At 38.1% G+C, this 24453-nt stretch overlaps 1 protein-coding gene across 1 annotated transcript in view; it reads left to right on the plus strand.

Moving 5' to 3' along the window:
• The window catches only part of LOC138208857 (tumor suppressor candidate 3), a 66197-nt gene that overhangs the window by 30480 nt on the left and 11264 nt on the right, over positions 1-24453 (plus strand). The window contains exons 3-7 of the mRNA XM_069167047.1: positions 2253-2370; positions 4909-5049; positions 9086-9226; positions 9556-9645; positions 22219-22282. Coding sequence (XP_069023148.1) covers positions 2253-2370; positions 4909-5049; positions 9086-9226; positions 9556-9645; positions 22219-22282 — 554 coding nt within the window. The remainder of the gene's footprint in view (positions 1-2252; positions 2371-4908; positions 5050-9085; positions 9227-9555; positions 9646-22218; positions 22283-24453) is intronic.

The raw sequence follows: 24453 nt of genomic DNA on the forward strand, positions 1-24453 counted from the left end.
GGTGCGGTGAACCCTTTTTTTATGTAAAAAAAAAAAAACAACTAAAGTGACAGACAGTGAAGTCATGTTGACATTTATATAGCTGGACACAAGTCTGCCTCTTCCAAACAGACCAGAGCACAGATTGTCAAACTGTGTTACGTACACAATGTCACACTTTTACTAAACTTACTGGACTTCGGGCTTAAATTGACATACTTACTTGGAGTATCAAGTATGAAAGCACCCAGCCAGATTGCTTTATCATCTTACATTCTCACAGCAATACCTTTTATATATATATATATATATATATATATATTTTGTTTTATATATTTATGATTTGTTTGGAGTATGATGGCTTTTAAAGATGAAAGATTAGACTATTTGCACAGTAAAAGCTAGATGTCAGTGACACCTTGACAACTTCAGCGTAGTGGTATTCACAGACAGAGAAAAGGACCCTTGTAATCCCTGACAGTATGCTGGCCTCATTTCAACCTCATCCACGCTGACTTCTTTTTATAATGGCAGACACTTCAAAGGAACTATCCTAACATTAGCTCCAGAGTTATATCACCACATATAACACATCCTGACAGATGAATTCCCACTAATTAAAGCCAACACAAGAGACAGTTGACATAAGACACAATGCCATAGTGAAGGGAAACATGTAGCTAAAGTCAGTAACAATTGACAGAGATAATAGAAAAGAGGGACTGGTTCTTGGCATTCTATGCAGGAGGGAAATGTAATTGTGATTTTAACATGGTTTGTTAAAATAATACCTCAATTAGACTAAGTTTAAAGGAAATGGAAATAAAATGACAAATAAGGTTTCAAAAACATAAAAGAGAAATATGTATAACTTTGCACGGAGTGAAGAGCACAGCATGGTATAGAGAGGGAGACGCTGCCAAAGATGAAGTGCACAATTTCCTATTTATGCTCTCTCATCACCTTCATTCACATTCATTCCACTCTGCCTCAGACAGTGCATATCTCCTCTCCTTTTATCTCCTAACTAACAACCCTGTACCCCGTTTTCCACTGCTGGGTACCAGCTCTACGCTCGTTGACTGTATTTGCCCCTGGAACCAGGTACTTTTCTGGATTTCGTTTTTTTTGTTTTTTTACTGCAGATAATACCTCCTCATTACGACATGGAGGTCAACAGGGGCTGATTCTTGGTATGTGGCTGTTTGGCACAGCAAGGAGACAATTTTTGTTTCAGAAGAGAATGAAGGCAGCAAGACAAAACGTTTCTGAAAGGTTGTGGGTTGACATTTAGCGAGTTGTCCAGTGGTAGGTTGGCTATTTAACAATATGGGGTTTGTGCAGGAGGATCATGCAGTAATTGTGACGATTCTCAGTGGTCTGCAGTGTTTTCATGATACATTCTATTTCTCTTGACACCTTGGCAAAGATGATACTAAAAATAGGGCCTGGTGCTACCCACAACCTTTGCCCAATGGACAACCAAAAAAAAAAAAAGACTTAAGCTGAGCTGGCAGTGGAAATGGGCTTATTTGATCTCTTTTGAAGTCAATAGTTAAAATGTTCCTGTTGTCCTTCCTTTTCATACACCTATTTGCCTCTTCATGAATAAATACATTAATTTCACACTTGCAGTGATTGTGCCCATTGCCTGTCAAAATCAAAATAGCATCTTCTGTAGCAGGTGAATAAATGAAAGAAAAACAAACAAACTGAAAAGATAAAGTAAAACTTAAGAACACACTCACAGTTTGAAGTAAATATAAATGACGACAGTGTTGGAAAGAAAAACAATTTCAAATTTGGGCTGCCACAATAGTGGTCCCTCTCTGATAGCAATACTTTACCTCTTTATCCCCAGCTACCTGTACTTTTATGAAGAAGAAAAGGCTTTTGCTGTTAACCTAATTTCTTGACATGGTCTGTCCACTATTTTTCTCAGTTTGTACTACAGCATCAGTTCTACAGGACCTGAGCATAGAGATTTTTTGGACCCCTGCTTTTCAAATGCAAAGATGTTGTGATCTGGTGAGGTATACCTGTGATGACGGGTGTCTTCCTGTGACTGAAAATAGACCAAGCAAAACACACCACAGCAATACTTGTGTAGGTTCATTGAGTTCACCTCAAGAGTCATCTCTTAAACAACTGTGGCAACTATGGGTTTGATATTATGTTTTGTGTATGTGTTTTTGGCATTATATTTTATCTCTACATGTAGCATGTGTAAAATGTTATGGTTTATCTTTTGTCCCTGTACATTTTTTTTTTAGGCAGGCGAATGAGGAGTACCAGGTCCTGGCAAACTCATGGCGTTACTCATCTGCCTTCTCCAACAAGCTCTTCTTCACGGTCGTGGACTATGATGAAGGAGCGGATGTTTTCCAACAGGTAACTAGTTAATCGAGTCTGAATGTGTTAACCCAAGATTACTGCCAGTTTAACATTTTCATATTCGGTTTATTTTTAGCTCTCACTTGACTTAATACATAGGGAAGTAGGTAGGTGTAATTCTCATAGTTGGGTATTCTTATTTTTTTAATTGACACATATCTTTGGCTTTCTTTCTATCACGTTGACTATCAAATTCACTGTTGACTTTTCTTCTCGATTATTCATTATTCTAATGGTAAAAAAATGCCTTTTAGAAGTCTCCAGAGCCAAATTGACATATTCAAATGGCATGATTTTGTTTTTACCAACCAACAGTCCAAAACATCTCCTAAATTCTGTGCAATAATCTAGACTTTAGCTTGATTTTTTACTTAATTAATTGTACTTTACATTAATCTGTGATCCACTAGGAGGAAAACAATGAAACCTTCCTACTTAATAATTTCCACTCCTGACAATTCCTTTTTACAGTGTTCCATGTGGTAAAACAGCATTTTATTAATTATCGCTACAATCCAACAGTGTATAAGAAAAAAAACTGTTTATGTTTTTCTTGGCTATGACTTATGGTATCAGAAATGTGGGATAATTTAAAAGCCTCACCAGCAGCAACCAGCTGCTATTTGCAGAAACCTTTAACTCAAAACGGAAAAATACAAAATAGCAAAGTAAATCCCTGGTTGTTCATTTTCCTTTTTTTCTCTTCTCTCATACAACTTTAAATAGCAATGCTCATTTAAAAATAGCCTGGTTTTGCTTCTTTGTCCTTTATCTTGATTTAGATTCAGATTAATCCAACAAAGATAGTTTTAGATTTAAGTCTTGAATATGTTCTTTTCTTCATCTTATCTGATTGCTATTTTCCTAGCCCTTGTCTCTTTCTTTCTTTATTTGTTTAATGGTTACTTTTTGCCCTCAGGCTTTACTGTGACTTCTTTGTTAATTTTCCTCAAGGCTAATTTCATGATCATCTGTGATTTTATATTGTCATGTAAATATTTTTTTATGAAAAAGCTACTTCTGTGCATATTTTCCTATCATTTTGTATGTCCATGCTTATGTTTTTGTATGTGTTCATTGACATTCATACATGTACATATACATGTTCATACATGTGTTACTTATGTATTACATGTTCAGATGGTGAAACAACTTTACTCTTGACTGATTTCTTTCTTATTCTTTCTGCATTTCCTTCCCTCCTCTTTTTTCTACAGGCCTATTGGGGAAAAGAGGAGAGAGTAAATCAGTTGACTTTATTGTTAGTGATAATTGTTGGGAGTCCTGGATTTGGGGTTAAACATGGCGTGAAACATGGAGGGAGAGGGGAAGGAAGATGGAAAAAGATTCACATTTAGAGAAAACAGATAATCAACCTCATTTATCTGTTTTGTTTGTGTGTGTGTGAACATTCCTGTGTGTCTTTTAGAGGAAAAACAGAAAGGAGAGCAATGCATTTGTACAAAACCATGCACTGATACAGTTTCTTATGTCTAATAATCTCCGAAAGATATTTTTTTGTCCCCTTTGCTTCTGTGCAAAGTTATGTACTATTGAGTGTCTGCCCACTACAGAGTCCCAATCTGATTTTTTTTTTTTTATAATTTCCTCAAACAGTATCAAATTTGGTTGATCATTTGAACAGATGAATAGCTCTCCATAGTAAAATATAATCAGTATGACAGCTTGTCTTTCTTGGGTTTCTGTAATTTATGTTGTGGTGTATAGTGTTGTGTATAATATCTGTAAGGAGCTCCAATCTGAAAACGTTGTGACTAGAAGGTGTAGACAGGATGTAGACATCCTCTTTTCATTCTCAGCATGAAGAAAATATTAAAGTTCAAATGCAGTTTTCAGCTGACAGCAACACTTTAAAGGCACAGGGGGCCTGCAAAATGCCACTGATATAGAAGCAGAGTGAGCGTTTGCAGCTTTGCTCTCTGATGCTCCCTGGCTTTAAGGATATCGAAGGATATTTAGTTGTTTGTGTCACTCTGGTGATCACTGACTCATAAAACTGTATGTGTTGCGAATAGGTTACTAATTGCACACCAGTGGAATACATACTATGTCAGCATTAGCCACAACAGCGATATGCATTGATTTATTGTAGTGTTATCTGGGTGCTCAATGTCAAAACAAAAATTAAAGATGAAGCAGACAAAAATGGAACTTAATGATAACATACAAAATATATTATACGGCTTTGTTTGTACAATGTAACAGTTCTTTAACGTGTAAACAAACATCAACATTAAATGGGAACTTTTACATTCTGGTATCAGGTCCTGGAATGTTTACAAGACAAGTGAAATAGCTGATATGAAATATAACAAAAGAATAGGCCACAGAATGCAGTTTTTAGGACTCATGGAGACTGAAAACGTTAAGACATATTATGAAGAGGTGAAGATATAATACTAGTCCATGTCATCAATCTGTTGATGAAGATTTGAGTGGAGGACATATGACTGAATGTGTTTGACAAGCTATTAACTTGACATCCCCATCCTTATTTTCTCCCTTCCTCTCTAGCTGAACATGAATAGCGCTCCAACATTCATGCATTTCCCGGCTAAGGGAAAGCCAAAGAGGGCCGATACATTTGACCTGCAAAGGATTGGCTTTGCCTCCGAGCAGCTGGCCAAATGGATTGCAGACCGCACAGATGTTCAGGTACTACATAATCAAACTATTCATATTCACACATGCACATTTGCAAGAAACATGACTCATTTGCAAGAAATATTGAAGAAAATGTAGTACCACACATACAAAAGCAAGTATTTGGCTGAATTTTAGGAGTGCAAGTTGTTGATTTTTTGTTTTTGTCTGGTTTGTGATCATCTGGGCATTTTATAAGCAAACCGGAGGAGTAAACATGAAGCCATTACGTGGCAGGTTTAGTGACTGTCACCCTGGTCGTCAGTAATACTTGGACCCAATTAGGAAATGCAACTCGGGTCTGACGTGACTTTAATGTGTACAAACACAGCATGTTCTCGAATGTCACAAACACCTGGCAAAGAAATACCTGATAAGTCAAAAGTAAAACTACACCTCACTGTATGAATAATTATAAACGGGTAGAACCAGGACTCACTTTGTAATGATAAGTTCAAAAATGAGATAATTAGGAAACAAGCACAGCACGCCTCCATTAAACTCCTTTTTAACTTTCTGGTTGAGGAAGGAAAATCCCAGCAGCCATGCACTGACACATTACAAATGATCTGGCATAAATATGTGCAGGTTGATTATAATAATGCTCCCTTGATAGTTCCCATAACCAGCAGATAGATTTACTTGTATGTCAGATTTCAATCGAAATCTCAATTCATTCTAAAATCCCATAGCTCTTAAAATTCAATTCTCTTTGGTTTACTTTACTTTGACTCAACAAACAAAGTGCATTCTGCTACAAGGCAGTCAAAGACAGTTTCAGGCAGTCATCTTTGTGAGTGAATGTCACCTTTCACACCAGCCTAAAAGGTAAACTCAATCGATTTCACATGAAACCCTCTTAACACGTGTTGCAGAGCTCTGCTACATGTGCAACAGTTGTCCACTGCTTCTGTGGCTCAATAGGGAGTTCATGTAAGGCCACTTGAGTCTGTATTGGTTGGGCGTTAAGACTGCAAGTTTGAAAACAGAATAATTCCATGTGGAGTTAAGGAGTGCACTTACTAGACCTCTGCCATGTGCCCCTGCTTCAGGCAAGTGGCTTGAGGCTACATTATTTCTTTGCTGTGCTGTTGGCTGTTGAGTTGCATCATGGGTAATGGTGGTGATGAAAGAACGATGCATGGAATACCAAAGACAATAGCTGTTGCTGCTGGAGTGAACTTTTACATACCAATCAAGATGGTAAAACCGGATGAGGTGGAAAGTCTTTGCAACAGCAGATGCAATGTTCACCGTATCATTTTACATCTTAAGAAACATTGTGGTACACATGCAAATAGTGTTAGGTGCTGCTGTGTGAAGCCATATGATTATTGACACATGAAATACCAAGTTCCAGGTAGCAAAGTCAGACTCCAATGTTTGTTTTCCCCTAAAGAACCTGTCAGCACGCAACGGCAGACATCGTCCACGCAACCTCCTGACATCCTGTCGATGGATATGGAATTAAAAGGCTGCCTTTCAGAAAAGGCGATGGGGAGCACTTAAACTTAGTGCTGGCTTCCTGGAATTGCACAATGCCTTTGCTGCATGTATTAAGAATATAACGGCAAAAGGAAAATGAAAGGAGAAGGTTACCGTATGATCAAAAGCGATGAATGCAAGTGTGTGAGGGACGAAATGAAATGAATGCTCGTTCTTTGATTTTGTGCCATTCGAGAATAAAAATAAGGCCACATGGAAGACTGCTATGGAAATGTGTCGCCCATTAGTTAATATGATGTAATATTAATATAGTAATGAGACAATTGTTTTTCCAGGAAATGCTGTATTGCAGGTTATATCATGGAATGTTATAAACTCTCACACATTATTAGAGCTCATTGTATCCTACAATTTTTTACTTCAGTTAGAACAAAAAATAATTAAATGTAAACGGTGATGATTCTCATACACACACATACTCGTGGGTATGGTTAGGATTATGGTTATGGTAAGGTTAGGCTGCAGCCTCAGAGAGTATGTGGCAGAATTCCCTCCCTGAATTATGCATACTGGCGTTCCGGTCCAATAACATGTAACAGCAGCAGGTGGTGAACAGATTTGCAATGATGGCAAAATATCGGTTGGCGATACATAAGGTGTTCTGTCTTTTGGAATATCTTCCCTTCACGTCTGTTAAAAGTAAATACAGCATATAGTTGGTGTGGCTCTATGGTCACAGACACACACATACACAGAAAGACAGATAAAGAAACATGGACATTGTCTCAAAAATAAATTATTAAATGACCCTAAATTCTACTTCTTTATTTATTCATTTGTTTTTAAAACAGCAGGAAGCATGGCTTTTTACAGTATGCAAAAAAAAAAATACTGCATGTACACCTCTGTGCTCTATCACTCAAATGTTTAAATGACTCAAAATTTGTCATACACTTAAATGGATTAGAAGTTGAGGTGTAGAGTATTTAATATTATGTACAATTAATAAACAAACAGGTCAGATAGACCAGCGAATCAGGCATCATCTGTTCTCAGAAAAATTTAGTCTATCATCAAAATTAAAGCTGGACGTACAAAATATTAAAATAATAAAACATGGAATCTTGCTAATGAAGGGTTTAGTCTCTGAAAATACCAGATGTTTAAATGGTACAATGAGCATATCCGAGATTCAGTGTGAGGATAAGGACATGGCAGAGGAAGCTTTTTTTTTTTTTTATCATTGCACATGTTAAAAAAAACATCCTGGGAGATTTTACATTTCCAACCACCCTTTTAAGTATTTCAATTATTTAAGCATTTTAATAAATGGGCTCAATGAACAAATTACAAATGAATGCCTTTTCCAAAATTGACCTTGTGTCAAATGTTCCTCATAGTAAATAGTTTTCTTTTTCCAAATATATGTTTAAAAATATTGCATTCTCTCCACCCTTGATTCTTTTATGTTTATTCTAATTATATACGTGACCTACCGATGAAGCCACCATTGGTTGGCCAAATGCCATGACTTCCTGTATGCATTTCAAAGTAAAAGCTCTCCAGCATTTCATTCACAGTCCAGTCACACAGTATACAAGGTTTTGATTAGTTTTGTTTAGTGATATATATACTGTGCCCAAAGCTGATGAGCGAAATAATCGTGTATCTGTCAAATTGTGATCGAGGCCCATGTTTTCCCAACTTTGTGTTATACATACGAGTTAAGTGCAGCTTGGTGTGAAATGAACAACCAGTGTGTTTTCGAGAGCATCACTTTCCATTAACAAAATTTACCACTTAGTTTCACCGAATCTTTTGACTGAGTCACTACTGGTTATATTTATTTATATCTGTCAGAGACATTCATTTGAAAAAAATATTATTTTTTATTTACACTATCACATTCATACTACACTATGACAGAAGTTATGTTAAAGGTTCAAGGTTATACTCTTTGTTGAACACATTTTGTGTATTAGAATCTTTTGAACAGATTTGACATTTTAAATCTGCTTTATAATTGCTTTGTCAATAACAGTTAGACAAATCATTGACTGAAAAAATATGAAATAGGACTTTTATCCAGTTACTGTATTGGTTTTATGTCGTGTGTGTGTGTGTGTGTGTGTGTGTGTGTGTGTGTGTGTGTGTGTGTGTGTGTGTGTGTGCAAGAAACAGATGTTTCAACTGAATGTTCATTCAGACTGAACTCAGATTATTTGGTCTAACAATTAAAAATCTTCATAATACAGTAATATACGTTTAACATTGTGATACTTATTTAAATGTCTCAAAGCTTTCTGCCCCTATCCCTTGTAAATAGCATAAAAAGGTTAAAAAAAAAAAAAAGAGAGAGAGAGAGAGAATTGATTATTGCAAAACTATCATTCAGTTACCGTCGGGCCAAGAAAACATCTCTAAGTACAAACTAGTAAAGGGCTTAATGAAGGATGTTTATTTACAATATTTATTACACTGAAACAAATCAGTATAGTTGTGTGCTGAATAGTACAGTGAGAAAATGTACAAGTGCCATGTTATATCGTCAATGTGATATAGTTATATTCACTTGTGTCTCTCTGTCTTTCCATCTCTTCAGATCCGTGTCTTCCGTCCTCCTAATTACTCAGGAACCATTGCTTTGGCGCTGTTAGTGTCTCTGGTTGGAGGTCTGCTTTATTTGAGGAGGAACAACCTGGAATTCATATACAACAAGACCGGATGGGCCATGGCTGCATTGGTACGATACACGCATACTTATGCATTCGCACACTCACCCATTAGCGTTAGTGTTGCTCTGCCAACAATATCCACTTTCACAGGACAGGGACATAAGTCAAGTGAAACTGCATTGGAAGCTGACTGGTGGATCTCACTTTATTACTTGAATTTTCTGCCTATTTGAACAAAAAATATAATTTAATGTTTTATGAAAAACGAAATTTTACACTGGGTCAGTTGAAATCCTAAAAATATTTCCTCACTACTAATGTTTTATTTATGTTCTCCTCTATGCTCGTCTTGCGTATCTGTCACATCTGTCACATCTGTCACATCTGTCTGTTATAGTGTGTGGTTTTTGCAATGACATCCGGTCAGATGTGGAATCACATCAGAGGTCCTCCCTACGCTCACAAAAACCCGCAGAACGGACAAGTGGTATGAAATATTTTTTTTTTTATTCTTCTGTTTGCATAATAATAATATCCATCGACCTACTGTATGTTTTTCTGCTTTTTCCTTCTGTCCTTGGTAATTCGTTCGCTCTCTTTATTACCTCATTTCTTGTTTTTTCCTGGTTTTTTGTCTTTATTTGTTCCTATATTCTTAATCAATGTGTTGTTAAAAAACAATATTTTAGGTTTTAAGATGAATCTGTTTTACTGTTACGTTGAGGGAGACTGTTTAAGATCCATGATAGGAACATCTGTAATGCAGCTGGCCTAAAGTAAAATGCACTCTGTACCATTACCACCTGCTAGCAGGTCAGCGCAGGGACAGTGTATGTATGTATATATATATATATATATATATATATGTGTGTGTGTGTCACTGGACAGCTGGGAGCGGTCATAATGTGTTAATATCACCCCAGCGACATGTCAGAGTTATCTTGGACCAAGCAGAGAGAGAGAGAGAAAAACAGAGTCAAAGGAGTGGCCAGAGAAATTATTTATTTATTTCTTCCGTTCTTTCTTTTTGCACTTTTTATTTATCTAACCCACCTCCTGTGGTTTATATAGTTTCTCTGTTTTTTGGACAATTGACACTCGTTACCAATATGTGTGCAAACACTCTCACACACACACACACACACACACACACACACACACAGCGCGTTTGCACAGATATAGTTTTGCTGGTCATCATTTAAGTTTGTTCACTCAAGTGTGAAATTAAAATGAAAATATGGGATAAACTGAGAAAAATGATTGACTTGGGAGAGAAGAGGATGGGAAACGTGAGAGAAAGACAGAAGAGAGGGTGAGGAACTGGATGAAGAAAAAAAAAACATGTACAGTACCTAATGAACATGTGGTTATGTGTCAATAGTATTATGGGCTGTGTGTATTTTCACAGACACACATGCACATAAACCCTTCCCTGGTGAGTGATGCATGCGGTCACAGACACAAGTATGCAAAGTCAGTTGAGCTCATTCATGCAGAGATTGAAAAGGACTGGTATTCCCAATAGTCAGTACTAAACACAATATACACAAACCACAGCATAGTGCAGTGCACAAAGCATACACATAACGAATACAATAGAGTCAAAACAAATAAAATAGCTAAAAAAAAAGTGTCCCTGTTGCCCAATTCTTTCTTTTATTCCTCACCGTCTGGTACTTCTGTGTCGTTCTTTGTAAAATGAACTACATTTTTCAGGCACTGTTGGCTTTCTTTATAATTTCTTTTTCTGTTTGACGAAAAATAGCTTACATCTTAATTTGATGTAGCTCTCCAATGCAGCCCTCACCTCTTCTTTCCCTTTCTCTGTCATCTCCTTTTTTTTTTTTTTTTTTGGATTGATTCCTGTTGTTCTGGGTTTTGCACCCTCATGGTTGAAATTCACTTCTTGTAAGTCGCTTTGGATAAAAGCGTCGGCTAAATGAAATGTAATCTCCACATCTCTCCTGTCCCCTGTTTTTATATTTACTTCCTTTTAAACTATTTTTTATTCCTGCATGGACGAATGTTTCCAGTTGGACATGATGATATTGTTGGAGATAGAAATGAACCTTTGAACCCGAATTAATACATAGACCGGATTTCTAGTGTTTGAATATTCTCACACTTAACAATTAGCTAAAAATTCCGTACATACTTCACTGTATTTTTTTGGTATTACGGCTGTCCAAACTAACTCAGCTGTTGGTGTGACCCCTCCCACCTTTCTGTATACAGAATTACTTCCTCTTCCACTTCCTGTGTTCGTTACTTGTGCCACAACTTTGTCCTTACTCTGTCTTTTTATCGGTTCATTCTTTCCCTCACTTTTCTCTCCTCCTGATTGCCTTTCTTCTCCAAGCCCTCCCTCTTTTGCATCTCTGTCTGTCCTCATACAGTGTTATAGTCTTCAGAGGAAAGAAGTGCAGTCAGCAACTTGGAAACATTCCTACCTGCCTGCCACATCTGTCCTCTCCTCCTCTCTTGTTCTTGCCTTTGCCTGAACTGAGCAGAGAGATGAGGGCAGCATTAAAGCTTTGACTTAGTCAAGTGTTGAAACAGCATTTTAAATAAAGACAGAAATTAATTCAATATCTTTACGAAGCAATAGCCATGGGCATCTGATTCAAATGCAAAGGTGAGCAGGTCATAAAAGATTTATTACTGAGCATGCAGAAACCAAATCGTGTCGGGCTGATGAGCTTGTGGGAGGCCCATTATGTGCATTGTTGAAGTTGGAGAACTATTAATTTCCCCAAAAAGTGAATTCATATGTAAATAGTTTATCAAACAACAAAGTTAACTTCTAAAACGATTGGAAGGAGTCAATGTGAAAACACTTATGAGCTACATTGTGTTCTCACTGAAATCCACACCACTTTTAACTCCAAGTCATATTCCAGTTCATATATGCAGTGCTGTGAAGGGGTTCAGATACTTTAGATATTTAGATTGTTTTCCTTCATGCAGGGAAATGAGAGAGGCCTGTGATCAGTCCCAATTTCCTTCTGCAGCATGACCACGACCCCAAACGTACAAAATTGTAAGGGGCTTTAGTTAGTGACAAAAAGAACAAGTTGTCCTGCGACAGACAGTTTGGCCCTCATAGATCCATGATATCAAACTTATCACGCCAGTCTAGGATAACATGCAAAGACAGAAGATACACAAATAAACTAAATCCGCAGAATAACTATGGCAAGTTCTCCAAGATGCTTAAATTAAATATCAATTCAGGAATCAGCATGCAGATTACAAAAAGAATCCCCACCCTTTTTTTTCCCACACCAAGCTGCAATTATGCTCTAACTTCCCAGTATGCCCTCTACAAACGTAGCCTTCTCGGCTTCATAGCCTTATATACCGTTTGAACAGCAGTAGCATGATTGACAGAATGAGTGTCTACATACAGTACATGCTTTCATCTGAACACATTTGCTTGAATTTCAACGCCAGATGGCTCTTTTGGAACCACTTGGCTGGAATAGAGGCAGGAATCGTTACATAAGACGATGTGTAAATGGTGATTATCTCTTTCCTTTGACTTCACCCTCGTTCACCTTCCTAACCCTTGACGTCTTCCCCAAGCTCTATTTATATTCTTTTCGTTCTCTCCATTCTCTGATAGTAAATGTCTTTAACTGGGCTGGTGATATTGAAAAGATACCTATCATTCTTTTCCTGTTCTCCTACCCACCTCTTTTCATGTTACCTCCTCACCACCTTCTCTAATCTCTTCCTCTCCCCAGACAGTGTAATTCCTTGAAAATGATGAGCAAGCGAGTCCAGGTAGACTATATTGAAAGGATTTGTCAACTGACGAATGGCACAACGAGGCAGATGAAATTGTAGTGTGTGGCTCACTGTGCAGCCAAGAAAATACTGCTAGCTTATTTTTACACACACACACACACACACACACACACACACACACACACACACACACACACAAGATGGGACATCGTGCTGTAACAAACATATACACACACTTTGAAAGGTAATAGACTATACAAAACCACAGTTACACGGTTATTGCTGCACATCAGAAATGAAACAAAAAAGTTCCAACAGCTTTTGCTGTGTGAAGTGGGAAGAGGTTGAAAGAGGAATAAAAGGAAACCAGAGAGAGAAAGTAAACGGTAAGGGTGGAGTTGTCTTTGCTTAGGTTTACATAATGGAATATATATATATATTGATCCATATCTAATCACCCAAATTAATTTAAAATTTGTACCTCAGTGTAACCTGTTTCAGTTTGGAATGAAGGATAACTCAGGGAAACACATGAACATCGTTCATGTGAAGCATTTTCATCAGTGTTTCACTGACCAATCCCTGCCTTATTTCTAAACTATTGGCTGATGACATTTCCATATTTCTAACTGATTTCACATGATTGGTTGATGGTCTTTGGCAGCTGTTGGCAATTGTTGGCAGCAGCCCCTTGTGCATTACTGTTAACCTTTCATATTTTACAGAAACATTGCTGTCACTTTTATTGGCTTCCTGCAAATGGTTGATTCTTGGCTTAGAGAGGACATATTATGCGTGTGCTGTCTGTTAGTGAGTACTGCTTTATATTTTTGTCTCGACACAGAGGAAGAGAATAGTTGTATGTTTGGAGTGAAATGAAATAAGGTGTCCTTCAGGATGAATATTTGTTCAGGTTAGTCGACATTGAGCATCCCTCTCTGTCTCTACACTGCTGACACTCAGGCAGACAGTCTGGCTGTTGGCGAAAAAAAAAAAAAAAATTAGCAGACAAATATAATTCGATAACCCAATTAATAACTTGGAGGCAAAACAGAAAGAAAGGTGGAGCTCAACAGGCCTGGCTATGGACAGTTTCATATACAGTAGACCATTCCAGTAGAAAATGATGGAGTGGCACGTTTTTGTTTGTTCATATTTTCCCTTCACTCCTGCCTAGATTTATTTGAAGAATTCCAAGATCAAACCAGCAGTTCTTGCCTGCAGATTGAAATCATCTATATATCCCCAAAACCAAAATAAATAATACAATTCATTCTGTTGAGGAAATGAAAAGTCACCTCAATTTACTGATTGACATGTTTTCAAAAAAAGAAAACAGGTTTTAAATGGCTCTAATTGACTCTTGGGTAATTAAACTGAACTCTCCATGGAGTGCGTAAACACTGAACTGCATAAACAGTGAGTAGATAATGAGATTTTAAAGCATCACCTGAATCCCTAAACTAGAATACCATATTTACTCAAATGAAAGTTTCAATGAACCTGCCCATAGTCCCCCTGCTGTTCTGGAAAAATTACCCCAGCATATGGTTTCAGATCTAATTGAAAAGACCTTTTTTTTTATTGATGTGTATTCCATTTCTCTTTTAATTATTAAATATGTAAATTTTATTATTCTTGCTGCCAATCAAAATATGAGTTATTGTGGTTTTTGCCTACTCTACTTCTAGCTGCACATCATCCTGCAAATGTTCTTTCACTTGTCTTTGGCACTCGTATTTCCATTTTATGTTGTTTATATTTAGCTGAAACGCTTACCCAGAGTAACTTGCAACATTCACTTCCTTGATCGCCTATGTTTAGACCCATTTTCACCAACACACACGGTCAAACCCATCTTTTGCTTGTCTAAATGAAGCACATATTTCCACCCCATCTCTCTTCTTCTCCATTACTTACTCTTTCCCCTCACTGTTCTTTCTGCTTTGTTGACTTTTCATTTATCCCTCTTCCTGTCTGAGTGCCTCCTGACCTTTACCAAGCAAAACACACACAGACACACACACTTTACACACAAATACATGATGCAGGACGGAAAAGGATGAATATAGCTATTTGTAAAGGTTATCTGGCCCACAGCTATTACCAACTAACACTACAGTGGTTTTGTTTTAGGGAGAGAAAGCTCAAGTCAAAAGAGGGGGAAAAGTATGGTCATTGCTTGTATACTTTGAGTTAACAGTGTTGAAATAGCTTTCAACTGATGCTGAATATGACATTTACTTGTACTTATGTTGCTGTCTATGTGTTTTTTGTGAAATGTAGCAAGTTAGGTGCAGTGGGGAAGTCAACCTGTGTTTGTGTGTGTGTGTGTGTGTGCGCGCGCGCAAACACTTATTATATGCCTGCATTGTTGCAAACACCCAATTTGCGTCAAAATCTGACAAATGGGCTCTTTTATGGAGTTCTTATGTAAACAAGATTTTAATGTCAATGTATTCAAAAGGGGGCCTGAACACAGGCGCACACACAGTGCTGTTAGCATCTTTGTTATTGTATTAGAAAGAATGAAATAACATATTACCGCAATTTTGATTCAAAGAGCATGCAAAGAAAAAGTATATTATCCTCAGGGGAGGTGAAAGGTGATTGGTGTCAGAGTTGATATTTTATAATACTGATATTTAGATTTTGATTGAGCTAACCTTTCAGAATAATAATTGTGTTTACAATTGCTTCAGACAACAAAACCTACTTTGTGGTTTAAAGTGTTTGTGCAGTTTTTTTTATACATGATCTTTGCCCATAAACTCGTAACATACCGAGTGATGTAAATTAACCTCGTGAAAACAATGTTGGGTAAACAGACTTTGACCAGGTTTAATCTCCATTACATCCTCAACTGCATTTTGATTATTTCACATTCACATAATTTGTGATTTAAAAAAAAAAAAAGCAGATTTGATTTGATTCTCATTTGCAGTGATCCCTGAAAACTAATCCATCAGATTAATTGGAGCAGTAGTGTGCTGCAGATGTATTAGACAGCTCCCCAGCATGGACCTCCCCAAATTTATGAAGGTGAACAATTGTGAGCCTATTCAGAATGGAGAAAATGTATGTGTCAGCATGCTGTGAAGTCAAATTATATCTGTGATTGTATAATACCTTTATTACAAAAAAATGTGTGCAAGAGTTTGTTTGTGAGACTCAATCTGCAGTTTTGTTTCCCCTAGATTCCTTTAAAAAAAATAAAAATCCTAAAAACCCAAACCAAAAATGGAATAAACCAGTAAACCAGACAGCTGCCATAAATACTAAATAAATAAATACCAAATGTGCATACAAACTCAGTTGAAAATGGTCCCCGGTTTAACAAAATGCCTTTGTTTTAGTCATGTTTGCTAAAAAAGCTCAGTGCCCAGCTGTTTTGGGAAAATGCTGACTCATTTTAAAAACTAAAACCAAGATTTACTGTATGGCCCAATGTATTTATCTATGTAGCCTATTTAGGTGGGCCCAATAGGCTGAATGTATAGAATGACTACGACATTGCTGTTATTTGTCTTTCATGGGATTTATTGATACTAAAAAAAAAAACACGTATCATCAGCCTTATCCTGCAGCAGTAGTTTGATTGTTAGCACCTTAGATTGTTCTTGCCTGTCTCTTCTGTTCCCACTACAAGAATATTGTTTGACGAGTGCCTTATGAGTGTGAGTGTAAACACTAATCAGAAGCTATAAAGTTCAAATCGGGTATTTGTTGTCACCTTGTCATTGCCTTTTTTTTTAAATGGTGAACTAAATTGAATTTGGCTTTTATATTTGAGCTTGATAGCATTTATCAAAGGAAAAAAAATAATCTAAAAGATCGTTAAAAAAACATGACGCTTTCACTATCTCAATGACAGAAGTATTTCTTAAAGATGAGCTTTTAGGACATGTATTCCAGTGGTCTTGTAAATGTTGTGAAGAACTGGAAAGCTTTAAATGCCAGTAACGATTTCAGATGGCTCTAATCAGGGGCTTGCCCTTGTCAGGTGGATTGACATTGAGGCAGTTTTGATGCAAGGCACATGCTAATGAAGGTTTGTTCAACCAAGACATTTACAGGATTGATTTAAGCACTTAAAGGTATGGACTAGATCTATGTTTGACCCTGTATATATTTTTACGATTGGTGATAAGCTGTACATCAGGGAAGGCTCTCTTGATTTGACAGCTAAGCCTTTTAATGTAGTGAAGTTCTCTTTTGAACAGTATGTGTAAGTAACATGATGGCAGAAGCCTTATAAGTTATACTAGTGTTTGAACAGATTCATTTGTTGTTGTCCATTCTCGTTTATTGAATAGAAAATACGCCTTTTCTGCATGATATCTGTCTGGAAATCTATTTCAAAGACTATATAGGGCTATTCACCGCTGTATACGTTGATTTATGTTTGTAACTTGTGTGTTTGATTAAGTAAGAGAGAGAACGAGCATGTTATGGAGTGTGACTGTGGAGTTAGCTCCTCCATTCATCTCCACGTTGGCTCTGTACTACTCTATTCTGCTAGACCACCTTGATGTACATCTCTCTAATGAACAAACACACACACACACACACACACACACACACACACACACACACACACACACACACACACACACACACACTTTCCTCACACAGACAAATTCTCTCGTTTGCAAATGCACATTTACTCGCAGGTTTTCAGTATACACATGCTTAACTATATACACTGAAACGCGCACACCCTTAGCGCCGCACACTAATGAATGAAAGTCCTGCATTCTAATCCATCAGATTAATTGGAAGTGCCCGGCCATGGATTGAGGAATGTTTCTTCCCCCATGCGCTGCTCTTGCCTATAGCCTCTGTCTGCAATTTCTCTTTTATGCTGAGGAGGTAACACTCAGAGCAGTGTCTTAAAGAAGTATGAAGTAATGTTTGTTTAGTTCCCGGAAAGAAAAACATCACCGTTAGATTCTAATGCAGCTATCTGTCAATAATGTGTGCGTAATCAGGAGCTTTATTGTGATGTTTGTTGTTATTTTTGCTCATAGTGAACTCGATTGAGCGCTCATATTCAAGAGTGACTGTTAAACAATTACATGGAAAGGGGACTGACCTTGTCTCATTCAGTTAAGGTTTTGCATATATAGGGGGTTCGTTAGCCTTTCGTAACATGGCACATGTGTGCCAGTTTATCAAAGTGCATTATGTTCATTTACACGGTTTCTGTGTCTATTTTCTCAACTGTGCTTCCATAATTTAGTAGTATACCGCAATCTGATAAAATTGCTATTATATATGCCAGATTATACATAAGAACCAACTTGATATTGTACTTTAATGAACCTTATATTCAGTTTGTGTTTATGGAGAGCTGATTCAACTCTGTTGTTATTGTGGCCAACATTACCAAGGTTGAACTTATTTTCCCAGTGATTGGCTGTAGTTTGTGCTGCTGTTGAATTATGTGAAGAAGTGCTTTTATGATTGTGTCCACCCCCACAAGGTTCCGTAAGAGTTTTTTTTTGCAGAACTGTTGTATTTGAGGGCATCAGGCATGGCCTTGGTTGGTGTGCCTTGCTGGACCAAAATGTCACTTGTGAAACACTTACTTAAGTTCCATTTTCAAAGTTTCAACAGACAAGGTAATCATAATTCACAAGTAACTCGGTTGACATTATACCATAATGTTCCAGTGCTAGTTCATGTGCATCCAAGGAATGCAAGATACAATTTCATCAATTTCCAAAGAAAGTTCAACCAAAACAAACCTTTCCCATTGTGCTAATAAATGAGTCTCAGTTTGTCAGTCAATAAGGAAATCATCTTGATAACAATTCTAAAGCCCAAGCTAATGCAGAATAACAGGTCTGTATTGAAAACAAAAGGATCTGTTTCAGCCTTGAGCCTTCGTCATTCTTATGTCTGCTTTCAAGTGCAAAAATTCTTCATTTCTGTCCACTGAAGCAAGAAAAAGCTGTCCACCCTTTACTCCACCTCCTTTGTCATCTCCTATTCATCTCCCCTTCCTTATTCTTCTCTGATAGGGAAAGAAATGAACACCAGTGCCAGTCAAGTGGAAAAGGAAAACCTATATGTGCTGTAAACATAGATGCTAATAAACTGCAGGGATTCAACAATGTGAGACACGCTGAAAGACTTCCGTCCCCCCTCTGTTCTTCTGCCCGTCTTATTTCCACAAGACCTCTGCTTTGTCTTTCTTTGTCTGACTCTCTGCTTCTCTCCATTATTTAGAGACAGATGTCAGTCGAATTAAGCCTCTGACTTCTTATCGAAGAAGCTTACTTGTGCAGAGTTTGAGTCGTAAGCTAAAGCGAACTTGAGTGAATCTCAACTCTGTTTGCTCTCTAGCTGCATCATCTGTTCCTGCAAAAAAAAACATCAAGAGGTTGTGGAGTTTAAAGATCAGTTCACAGCACAGGTTCAAGTTAGTTGTTTTAGGTCGAGGGCAATTTTATTACTTAGCACTATGGCAGTACCAGCTACTGACAGAACAAAAAAAAGATGCAGGCCTCCCCAGAAATCCGGGTGAGCTCCAGTAGCTTGTTGCCATCTGCAGTGTCTCACAGACGACTGTGTTGGATCGCCACCCTCTGATCCTCGACTCATGTTAACAACTGTGCAATGAGCTTGACATTAGCTTGTTTATTTAATAGATAGTTATCGTTCAGTAGACCTTATGCAAGAAAATGTTTGTATTTTTTACCCTAAATGTTTCTTACTTACGGTGTTTATGTGAGGTTTGCTTGTAAGAGTGTTTCAAGATTCACCAAACTCTTGAGTGCACAAACCTTTTTTTTTGTGCACTCGTGGTATATAGTGGATTTGAATCTTCAAATACTCCTTAAATCCACCAAAAATCAAACAAGTATCGTTTGCCTGGTGTTAATGCGTTGCAACCACCAACAGGTGGCGATATTGCAAAACTGCTTGCCAAACTCCATTAGGCAACAAAAGAGGAAGAAGAAGAACATGTTGCTAACCAGCGCCATTTAAACGTGTTTGACACTGTGAGATTAGATGTTGTGGTACAAACAGGAGAAACATGAACACACGACTACCACTGTCTCTAAGGTCTGTGTGGAACTCCTTCAGAAAACAATAAATAAACAAAAGTGAGGCTTTTTAAAGACTGGTCGAATAGTCTGAAGTGAATATCGAATAGAATATTGTCAGAAAATGTCCATCCCTACTTGTTATGACTGATGAATGCTGTCTGTTCATGGGGAAGTTCGTGTGGGATTTGATGATTTCACTTTAATAATGGTATGCCATTAGTTTTATTTTTCTTTCCGTCCAAACTGAGGCAATTCTCACCTGTACACTCTACATATAAACATATCTCTTCATATGAGTTATTCCTCATTGAGGCCCATTACATTCAGTAGCAGCAACTCTCTTGTCTTGTCCACTCTCACTTAACTGGTTTTGCCCTCGGGCCGGCTGTTGGGAGTCGGCTAGCAGTCAGAAATGACAAATTATGACATTTCAGGTGAATTAATTTAAATCTCCAAATGAAGATAAATCCAAATTAAAACATTTTCCTTTGTCAAATGTATGCTGGAACAAAGCATCATTTGTTTTTGATTTGTTTAACTGACTTGGTGTAATAGTTTTGTGTGCTGAAGGATTTGGAAGCAGCATTACTGCAATATTTAGAAAAAGTTGTACAGAAGTGGCAATATTAGCAGTGAGTTGTTCATTAGTGTTTGGTTTGTGAACGTTGATCAAATCTTCTGTCGGTGCGTGAGAGTGTTCCTGTAGGTTAAGGCTGATCTTCCTTCCCACTAAGCGAGAAGTAGCACCTCTATACGCCTACACAGCATGGGGTAATTCTTCATGACTCACAACACACATGCACACACACTCAGATGGCATGTTTGTGAGTGGTTCTGTCAAACGTACGCACAAAAGCATTTTGCAGCATCCGTACTGCAGTGTAGACCTTGGAGAGACATTGACTGAACATTCTGTTTTGGCTCCCCTGTGCCCATAACGATAAAGCAAAATATAAGATTAAGCCAGAAAATGAATGCCATTTTGGCGACAACCAAGTACAGTTTTTTTTTTTTTTTATATATATATATCAAGGAGACGGTTGTTGTACTCAAATGATAAAGGGATTAGAAGCCATTAGAAGTTTCTCTCCTAGAATGGCATCCAATGAAATAAAAAAAAAATTCAAGAAGTCGTCCTTTTGTTGTATTTCTTTTCCGATGATGTTTCCTTTCAGTTACGCACGTAACCATCTTTTCTTTACTTTATGAACAATGTTTGCCACGGAAGTGTTATGACTGTGATTTTCCCAGATCCCTTTCCTTAGACATGTTCTTTTCTTTTCTGCTGGATCTCCTACAATACTGTGTTTCACAAATGGAGACCCCAAAAGGTCACGGTGGGAAACATTTGTCTGGATTATCTTTACGGTACCTTGCACTAGTTTTTTTTTTTTTTTTTTTTTTAATTCATGTGACGAGTTAGTGTGTTTTTCCAGACAAGTTATAATACAGTACTTTACAAGTTGAGGGAAACTCTCTGCTGACACTAGGGAAAGTAGAGATGATGTGATACTTTACGTGATGCGTGTATTGATGCAGATCTCTGACGGTTTCCAGCTGCTGGTTGTGACCATTGCTGCAGCTGCTGTTATGGGTGAGGTACTGCTGTGTTTCAATCCGTGAGGCTATGGTTGTCTCCAGCTGTACTTCTATTTCCAACCTGCAGTGCTTTTATATTACCGATGCACCACGGGAGTTCAAGAATACAATATGTCTTTGCTACCACAATCATCGCTGCACAAACACAACTGCTGCGTGTAGTCACTGTTACACCCAGTACTGCAAAAACGAATCTGTCACAGCCATGATTGTAACAACCCGAGCACAGCCACGGCTACAGCCAAAATCACAGTGACAGCTTTGTCATCCCAAAGCTGCTGTCATTATCAGAGCTTCAGTCTGTCTCGACAGCGATGATGAGGGAGCTGGTGGACCACTTCCTCCAGATTTCTTTCTGAACTTATGGTACAGCCTTGTGCCTGAGCAGCCCGAGCTGACTCTCGCTGTAATCACAACCAGTGGCGGTCTACTATATAATACACAATATTGTGTCATAATTAAGTTCAGTCTTTCTCTATGGGTCAGAAGAAATGCAAAAATGATTGGGACGTAGTCCAGAACTAAATTCCCACCGTGACCTATTATTTCCTAATTTTAGAAATTTCATGGAGAATGTAACTGAGTTGTCAGTTGAAAAGAACGATGCTAAACTAATCTGTCTGTTTCTTTCCCTCTCTTTCTCTTGTCCACAGAGTTATATCCATGGCAGCAGTCAGGCTCAGTTTGTGGCCGAGTCTCACATCATCCTCCTTCTGAGTATCCTTTCATCAACTTGTTTGTGTTTAGGATTCATGTGTTGCAAAATGCGTGCCATCCGGAGCAATTTAACTCTCTATGAAATGTCCAACAGCTCATCTTGGCAGCAAATTCTTTTATATCGCCATTTGCTGACACAGAGTCCCATGGAGTCCACCTTTTATGTCTGGAACAGCATCCAATTTTGATTTTATTTTACATTTATTTTTCCAAAATGAAAGTATTCTCATCTGTGGGCATGCTTCATAAGGAGACTGCCTGCTGGAGTGAACAAATAGACAATACAAAGACGAGAGATTGTCCTCTTAACTTTTCCTCCTTGTCTGATTTGTTCAAAGTTCAACCCCTCGTGTGTGTGTGTGTGTGTGTGTGTGTGTGTGTGTGTGTGTGTGTGTGTTAGCTAGTGAACTTGTTTGGCGGGATAGATTTTTCTGTTTGTATGTGTCTACTTGTCTGTCTGCTTGTATACCCATGGGTGCTTGCACTGGTGCTTTTGTATGTGTGAGGGTAATGATACCCTTCATTCTGAGCTGTTGTGTTCATTCCCATAGGAAATAGCAGGTCCAAGGTCGCACCTGCTACAGAGCAATATTTGTTTGTCCCAACTCGCAGTTTATTTATTTATTTTTTTTCTGCCCATGTGATTACATCTAAATCAAACTCACACACCTGCTGAAACGCTAGCACATCTACCCTCGTTGACTGTGCAGGTGGTGTAAACACATTTTATGAGCATCATAGAGGCAGTTTCCCCATAGATGTAACCTTGTTGAATTCTTCATTAATGCACGCTCACACACAGTTACCACATGAGGCTGAATAGCCACACCAATATAAGATTCAAGCATAAACAAAAGAAGACATTAAATAGATATGTTTATACTATGTTTATAAAGTATAAATCTTGCGTATCGCTGGCCTCTTCATTGAGTACACTCGTCCGACTGCCCCTTCAAACAATATCTAATGAGCCAATCATGTGGCAGAAAGTCATTTCAGCATGTAGACATGGTTAAGTAGCCTGATGCGAACCCGTATTAGACCTCAGCTTAATTTTATCCAATCAGCTGGCGCCGAAACTAGCCGACACTCTGCCACCGCTGAAACTACCTACCGTGTCCACAAAAGCGTTTTTCCTTGAGCGCAGCGTATTTTCAAAGTTGTTTTTAATTAACGCCAGCAGCTTGATGAGGTGATGAGCGTTTATTTTGCCCCGAGCGCTGAACGATCACCGATTTATTTCCAGTCACAGAGAGGTGCGCTCATCACTGTCACTAGCCGTCCAGCCGTGAAGGAGGGGTGGGATAAACGTGGTTAACCACCGACACTGGTCACTGATTGGTCCGCCCTTCAGAGTGGCTTTGCAGATGCTAATTCGAGCCGAGTTACCAGAATTACCCGTTATTACAGCGGAGAAAAGTGAAGTTGTGAGCCACAGTCGGCGCAGCCGGGCTATGGTCAGGAGGATCTACTGAATTTCAAATCAAACAATAGAATGGGGAATAAGGATGATTTATGGGACTTAAGACATTACATGGTTGTTGGTCCCAGACGGGCTGGTTAGAGTATTTCAAAAACTGCTGATCTACAACAATTTCTTTGCACAACCACTGCTCAGGTTTGCATAGAATGGTGCGGGAAAAAAAATAAAAATCCAGTGAGCAGTGTCTCTCTTGGCAAAAATGCCTTGCTGATGAAAGAGGTCAGAGAAGAATAGCCAGACTGGTTCAGGCTGATAGAAAAGCAATTGTAACTCAAATAACCACTTGTGATGTCTCATTAAACTGAATGCAAAACATGTTGAACCTTGAAGGTGATGGGATGCAGCAATAGCAGAAGACCACACTGGGTGTAGCTCCTGTCAGCTAACAACAGGAAATTGAGACACCAGTGGGGCTGGGCTCAACAGAATATTACAATTGTTGATTGGCCGCATGCTGTTGCGGTCTGTTGAGTCTCAATTTCTGCTGTGACATTCTGATTTTAGTTTTCAGAATTTGGCGCAAACAACATGAATGTATAGATTCATCATAGCTTTACGAACAATCCAGGCTGCTGCTGGTGGTCTAATGGTATTGGGGATGTTTGAATGTTTTCTTGGCACATTTTGGCCCCTTATTACCAACTGAGCATCACAATCTACTTGAGTATTGTTGCTGATCTATCCCTGA

Source organism: Embiotoca jacksoni, unplaced genomic scaffold (assembly GCF_022577435.1).
Source record: "Embiotoca jacksoni isolate LCO1_2020_lvr unplaced genomic scaffold, fEmbJac1.0.p SCAF_4, whole genome shotgun sequence".
NCBI classification, from domain to species: Eukaryota; Metazoa; Chordata; class Actinopteri; family Embiotocidae; genus Embiotoca; species Embiotoca jacksoni.